This window comes from Suncus etruscus, chromosome 6 (genome assembly GCF_024139225.1).
Source record: "Suncus etruscus isolate mSunEtr1 chromosome 6, mSunEtr1.pri.cur, whole genome shotgun sequence".
Lineage (NCBI taxonomy): Eukaryota > Metazoa > Chordata > Mammalia > Eulipotyphla > Soricidae > Suncus > Suncus etruscus.
Window position 1 is genome coordinate 104,612,989 of NC_064853.1, and position 7,148 is coordinate 104,620,136.

At 39.9% G+C, this 7,148-nt stretch overlaps 1 protein-coding gene and 1 long non-coding RNA gene across 2 annotated transcripts in view; both read left to right on the plus strand.

Moving 5' to 3' along the window:
- PAK2 (p21 (RAC1) activated kinase 2) overlaps nt 1-984 on the plus strand; it is a 68,790-nt gene extending 67,806 nt beyond the window's left edge. Inside the window, exon 15 of the mRNA XM_049776032.1 lies at nt 679-984. Coding sequence (XP_049631989.1) covers nt 679-765 — 87 coding nt within the window. The 3' untranslated portion in view covers nt 766-984. The remainder of the gene's footprint in view (nt 1-678) is intronic.
- Nucleotides 985-1,206: 222 nt separating this feature from the next.
- LOC126012203 (uncharacterized) lies at nt 1,207-3,340 on the plus strand. The gene is made up of 2 exons (XR_007496787.1): nt 1,207-1,965; nt 2,160-3,340. It is a non-coding gene; the product is annotated as an uncharacterized LOC126012203 (long non-coding RNA).
- Nucleotides 3,341-7,148: the final 3,808 nt, after the last annotated feature.

Consider the following 7,148-nt stretch of genomic DNA (forward strand, 5'->3'; position numbering starts at 1 on the left):
GTTACTCCTGGCTTCATGCTCAGAAATCGCTTCTGGCAGGCTCGGGGGACCATATGGGATGCCGGGATTCAAACCAATGACCTTCTGCGTAAAAGGCAAACGCCTTACCCTTCATGCTATCTTTCCAGCCCCAACACTTTGTTTCTAAACCAATAACAATAATCTTTTTTTGGCTCCCCCCCCCCACTGTGTTGGTAGTGGGGGGATGCCTGGGGACCCCTATAGAGTCCACCTGGCACCCACCTTCTGGCCACCTGGGCCAGCACCCAGGGAAGGCCTGGAGTTCAGGGGAGAAAGAGGGGGATGTCTGGGGGCCTGCCAAGCCTCCCAGCACCCTTTAAGCTAGGGAGAAGGCCCTTGGCCTGGGACTTCCCCAATCCCCATGCCTGGCCAAGAGCTAGCCTCCAGAACCAAAAAGGTAACCCGAAGCCAGATATCTGCCTGCCCTCCTCTCTGTGCCCCTCCCCCCTAGTGTAGGGAGGGGGGAAGCCTGAGGACCCCTATAGAGTCCACCTGGCACCCACCTTCTGGCCACCTGGGCCAGCACCCAGGGAAGGCCTGGAATCCTGGGGAGGAAGAAGGGGACGCTAGGACCCTGACAAGCCTCCCAGCACCCCCCAAGGTAGGGAGAAGGCCCCAATAACAATAATATTTCTTTATTTTCTTTTTTTCTGGCAGCATCCCTTCCTGAAACTGGCCAAACCATTATCTAGCTTGACACCACTGATAATGGCAGCTAAAGAAGCAATGAAGAGTAACCGTTAACATCATTGATGTGACTTCATTCTCTTTGTTTTTTCCTCTTCATTTTCTAAAGAAGTCTTTTAATATATGAAAGTTACTACTCGTTGGGGGGTGGTGTTTGTAAAGAAATGGTCTGTATAACATTGAAAAAAGCAAACTATTTCCTGAAGACAACCAAGAAAAAATTGTAAAAACAGAGTGTCAACTGTTGTTGAATCCCTTCTTTAGGGTCCAAAGGAATTGTGGTCTGTGATTCACTAGCCGTTGCTCCTTTCAGTAGTCAGCCTATTGGGGCTTTTTATCGTGCTAGAAATTTGCATTTTATTTTGCTGACTTTACTGTAATTGAACCTGTTCATTATCCCATTTGGGGTATTTTCTGTACTTGAATTCCAGATTCAAGTTTTTCAAAGTATTTGATTCATCTGTTACTCTTCTTCATAAACTCCCCTCCACTTTGAGATTTCCCCCTCCCTCCTTAACTCAAGGCAAGCGTGACGAATTATGTAGTTCCTCTTAGTGACAAGGGAGCTTGATAACAGTTTGACTTTTGTGTAGAAGTTAGGTCCAGTTATTGTTACAATATTTCGGTTCAAAATTTGAACTGAAGGAAGGGAAATGTGTGATTTTTACCTTTTTTTTTAACAAATGTGAAAGAGTCAGTTTTAGAAATGTGTGGTTAGTTTGGCATTTGCTACATGTATAGAAAGAAAACTAATTATATTTATAACTAAATCATTGAGATAGAAAAATAATCCCATTGACTATACACCTTTATAGTTTTTTTTCCCCTTTCTGATCATATAGTCTTCAGATTTGGCTTCAGGAACCAAACTATATACTGGTTCCAACTTGGACTTTATGACTGGTTGGTGCCATTACTTTCTCCTCCCTTTTTTCTTATTTTGGAAATAAGTTTCTGTATATGTTGTAATATTAGTTTTTTATTTTTAACCCTTTCTTATCCTATTCTCCAACTGGCTACCCCAGCATGGTAAATAATATAATAACCATTGAATTTTCAGAATTTAAAAGTTAATCTTATTCTTGTTTTTTCCCTTTTTTTCTATTTTCCATTTAAAGGAGAAAAATATTTGAGACTAGCAGAAACAGTGAGAGAATTAAACCTTGGTGAGCTCTAAAATAAGAAAGATTCATCAACGAAAAATGTCAAGTAAAAGAAGCAGCAGCTTCTGATAAGAAAACTGGAGGGTTTTTTTTTGTGGGGGGCGCACAACTGTTTGATGCTCAGGGGTTACTCCTGGCTAAGCACTCAGAAATCGCCCCTGGCTTGAGGGGACCATATGGGACACCGGGGGATTGAACTGTGGTCCGTTCCTTGGCTAGCGCTTGCAAGGCAGACACCTTACCTCTAGCTCCACCTCACCGGCCCCATAAACTGGAGGTTTATTCTAGGTTACAATGTCCCCAGACCCATTACCAGCATTAGTAAAATGAATCTGAGAGAGCTTCTGTTTCTAAGTACTTACTGATCAATTCGTGCATCATTTGAGATGTTTAATTACTTTTTTCAAATAAATGTTTTTTAAAACAAAAAAAAAAGTAAGAAAATTTATATGTGCTTATTGATAGAAATGTCCTTATTTTCATTTTAAAGATGAAGAGGTCTGTGACCAAGTACACTCTTCCTTCCCACAAACACTTTCTCCTCTCTCTTTGTTACTACTATTTGCTCTATGGACAGTATCAACCACCTTAACATGCCAAGAATCTTGTAAAAAGGAAATATGTGCTTTGTTTCTGACCTTTTGTTTCTACCATACTCTCCTAAGGAACTTCACACCTATTTTCTGTCCTGCAGAAGTACAAAGTATGAATAAAAATCATTTTGATGTTTTGGAGTACTAGGGAAACTAAAAGTTTTTGTTTTCTATCATTCCCATCACACCTGTGTTAAGGTAATAGATATAATAGAAGTGACTTTTAGTTAATAATGCAGGGAGATTTTTACACAAATTGGTAAGATAATGAAACCTATATAAGCACTTAATGGTCTGCTTTTAGTTAAATTCTTTCTCTCATTTTCTCTGAATAATATTGACCTTCTACAGCTGTTACTAAATTACTTTACAGAAGCAAGCTGATTTATTTCTGATGGACAGCTACAGTGCCTCTTATGTTCCACATAAGAATATTCTTTGTAAATAGTTGGATGGATTATGATAAAGAAGATGCTACCAGTGAGAAAGCAACTAGATGATAAGACTGATCATCACTCAAAAAGGCACTTCCATCCATGCCAGAAAGACTATTCATTGAATACAGTGCCAATACTCCATTTTTATGCCTGTGACTCAACAGAGGTCTTTCAGTTTATAGAAAAAGTTTGCTATTTGTATTTACGACTTTGATGGTTAAACTGCATGTCCATTGCTGGCAACGGACTTTGTCATTAAAATCTGGCTCCTCGTTTAAGGGAGCTACACTGTGGATTTTAGTCTTTACTTACTTGGTTAAACTAACTTGTTATAGAAATATACTTCAGTTCATTCTGAAATGTGTCATTTTCAACACAGTAACTTAAAAGCAATACAGGCTTGTGATTTCTTAATTAAATTAAAATGTTCAGATCTTAACTGAAAGAAAAATTATATCTAAATCAAGATTCCTGGATCTTTTTTATTGATTGCCTTTTGTCCTCACTTTAAAATGAAAATTTCCTTTTAAATCTAAAAGTTTGCCTTAGTCTTCTTATTTTATTAGAACAATACAGCCCTATTACTTATTTATTATATTTAGACTCTCCAGTAGTCTTTAATTCCTTTTGATGCTCTAAGTAGAGTGATTGTGATTGTGACGACCTCAGAGGTCAAGGCTAACACATTCTTTCTTCAGGTGTTGAATACTAGGCACACAATAACAGTTCTCTTTACTGCAACATAAAATGCTAAGCTGCTTAAAATATATCTAGTTACCATCAGCGCTAAAGGAACCTTTAACGTGTTTTAAAACTACCTGGAGTATTTCTTTGTAGGGTTCACTTAAATATAAGTTTGTCTATACTGTAGTCAAACCTGATAGGGGGAAAAGGATGCTTAAACTGCATTTTTTTTTTTTTTTTTTTTGGTTTTTGGGCCACACCCGGCATTGCTCAGGGGTTACTCCTGGCTGTCTGCTCAGAAATAGCTCCTGGTAGGCACGGGGGACCATATGGGACACCGGGATTCGAACCAACCACCTTTGGTCCTGGATTGGCTGCTTGCAAGGCAAACGCCGCTGTGCTATCTCTCTGGGCCCGCATCTTTTTTATTCTAAAATTTTTTAATGTACTGAGATTATTGCTAAATAACAGAAAATAATTATAGTGGTGGTGGGGAGAGAGTACAGTAGGTAGGGTACTTGCCTTGCACTGGGCTGACCCACCTTTTTTTTTGGTTTTTGGGTCACACCCAGCAGCGCTCGGGTTCCTCCTGGCTCTATGCTCAGAAATCGCTCCTGGCAGGCTCGGAGGATCAGATGGGATGCTGGGATTTGAACACTGTCCTACTTCATGCAAGGCAAGTGCCCTACCTCTATGCTATCTCTACGGTCCCTGACCCACCACATTTGATTCCCAACGTCTCATGTTTCCCAGAGCTGCCAGGATGCTTCCTGAGTGCAGCATCAGAAGTAGCCCCTGAGCACTGGGCTTCTCCCTCCCAACAACACATCATATAATACAGCGAAATTTTCAGATTAAATACTATTTTTATAATAGAATTTCATAGTAATGTAAAAAGCAAATATCTTCTGTTTTTTTGGCTTTGGGCCACACCCAGTGACGCTCAGGGGTTATTCCTGGCTATGCGCTCAGAAGTCGCTCCTGTCTTGGGGGACCATCGAACCGTAGTCCGTCCTAGGCTAACGCTGGCAAGGCAGACACCTTACCTCCAGCACCACCGCGCCGGCCCCAGCAAAGTAGCTTCTTTATACCACTGCTCCCACAAGAGCAATTTTAATTGGGATTTCTGCATTGAATGTGGGTATATCTATGAGAAGAAAGAAAACAGCAAATATGTGTTTATTTGCAGATATTCACGCACACATATAATGCATGTTTTCAAAACCTGAGCATTCACAGATGGCCACTTATGTTGAATCACTGTGGATGATCTCAAAGGACTCAGCCCTAGGCCTGGCCCAAGATAACTGTAGGCTTTCTCAGTCTCTATTTCAGAATATCCAAATGAAGAGAAAGACATTCTATCAAGCACATTTTCTTAGGGAATTGTCATTTGTAATGGAACAACTTTGATAGGAATATGCTGCCCTTTTTTCCCTCTTATTTTGGTAGATAGAAATGAAATTAAGTGAAAATTTACCTTTTGTTGTCTTCAAATTTTATATTGCCTTTTTAATTTAATCCTATTTAATGTTACATCATTGACTTTAACTGCTGTATTTGATGACTGTTCAATAATTTTATTCTTTAAGGGCTAGAAATAAAAAGTTTTAATGTTTATTTTCCCTTTCTTAAACTTTAATTATTTAGGTCAGCTCAGAAAAAGTTAATGTGTCATGGTGTTTTATGCGTGTTCTTGGTTTGGATTTTTTTTTTTTTTTGGGTGTACCCAGCAGCTGTGCTCAGGTGCTATTCTGGACTTCATCCTCAAGGTTACTTATATCAGTACTTAGATATACATGAGATATGCTAGGATCAAACAAGGATCCTACAAGTAAAGAATGCAGTTCAGGGGCCGGAGAGATAGCATGGAGGTAAGGCATTTGCCTTTCATGCAGGAGATCATGGGTTCGAATCCCGGTGTCCCATATGGTCCCCCGTGCCTGCCAGGAGCAATTTCTGAGCCTGGAGCCAGGAATAACCCCTGAGCACTGCCAGGTGTGACCCAAAAACCAAAAAAAAAAAAAAAAGAATGCAGTTCAGTTATTTGAGCCATCTCCTCTGAGTATTAGAAATTTTGGGGATTTTTTTCGTATTCTAGTATTTTAAATACATTACAAAGATCCACATTGTAAAGGTTAACAGAAATTTATGCAGAGTAGACAGCTTTCTCCCTTCTAAATCAGTTTCAGAATAAAATTTTTAGAAATGTCCTGGCTCTTCTGATATATATATATATATATATATATATATATATATATATATTTTTTTTTTTTTTTTGGTTTTTCGGGCCACACCCATTTGATGCTCAGGGGTTACTCCTGGCTAAGCGCTCAGAAATTGCCCCTGGTTGGGGGGGACCATATAGGATGCCGGGGGATCGAACCATGGTCGCTATCTTTCCTTGGCTAGTCCTTACCTCAAGCGCCACCTCGCCGGCCCCTCTTCTGATATTTTAATTTAATATCTTTATTTATTTATTTATTTATTTATTTATTTATTTTTTTTGGGTCACACCCGGCAGTGCTCAGGGGTTATTCCTGGCTCCAGGCTCAGAAATTGCTCCTGGCAGGCACGGGAGGACCATATGGGACGCCGGGATTCGAACCGATGACCTCCTGCATGAGAGGCAAACGCCTTACCTCCATGCTATCTCTCCGGCCCCTAATATCTTTATTTAAACACCTTGATTACAAACATGATTGTGGTTGGGTTTCAGTCATGTAAAGAACACCCCCCTTCACCAGTGCAACATTCCCATCACAAGTGTCCCAAATCTCCCTCCTCCCCATCTTCTGATTTTTTGAATATATATAAACAACTTAGCCTGAAGTTAGTCTTACCTGACTGAAGTAAAATAATTTTATCAGGATGTTTGTATTAAATTTAGCACAAAGATCTTTTAAAAGTACATTTTTTAAAGGCTTCATTTTAGGCATCTAGAGTGAGAGAGAGAGAGAGTGAGTGTGTGTGTGTGTGTGTGTTAGGCATCTAGAGTGAGTGAGTGAGAGAGAGAGAGAAAGAGAGAGAGAGTGTGTGTGTGTGTTTGGCCACACCTGCCAGTATTCAGGTGGTATCAAGAAAGACTTCACTATAAGAAAACAAAATGAAAGACGATAGGCTTAATCTTTTAAGCATGTGCTCAATCTTTACTTATGAAAAATATTCTCTGAGGCTGGATCCAGGATGGACGGTCGTTTGAATCCTGGCATCCCATATGATCCCCTTAACATGGCTGGGTGTGACCCAAAAAACAAAAAAAAATTTTTTTTTCTTAGCTTAGAATGAAAGGCATAGGCAATACCTATTTAAAATGTACTCATTAACAGTATAACATTTTTAGTGCTTTGAATTTATAAGTGCTCAAAACTTTGTCTAAGAATTTTAAAGTGTCTGAATAATCTTTTTTCGGGGGGTTTGGGGCCACACCCGTTTGACACTCAGAGGTTACTCTTGGCTATGCACTCAGAAATCACCCCTGGCTTTGTGGGGGACCATCTGGGATGCCAGGGAATTGAACCTTGGTCCATCCTAGGCTAGAGCTTGCAAGGCAGATGCCTTAC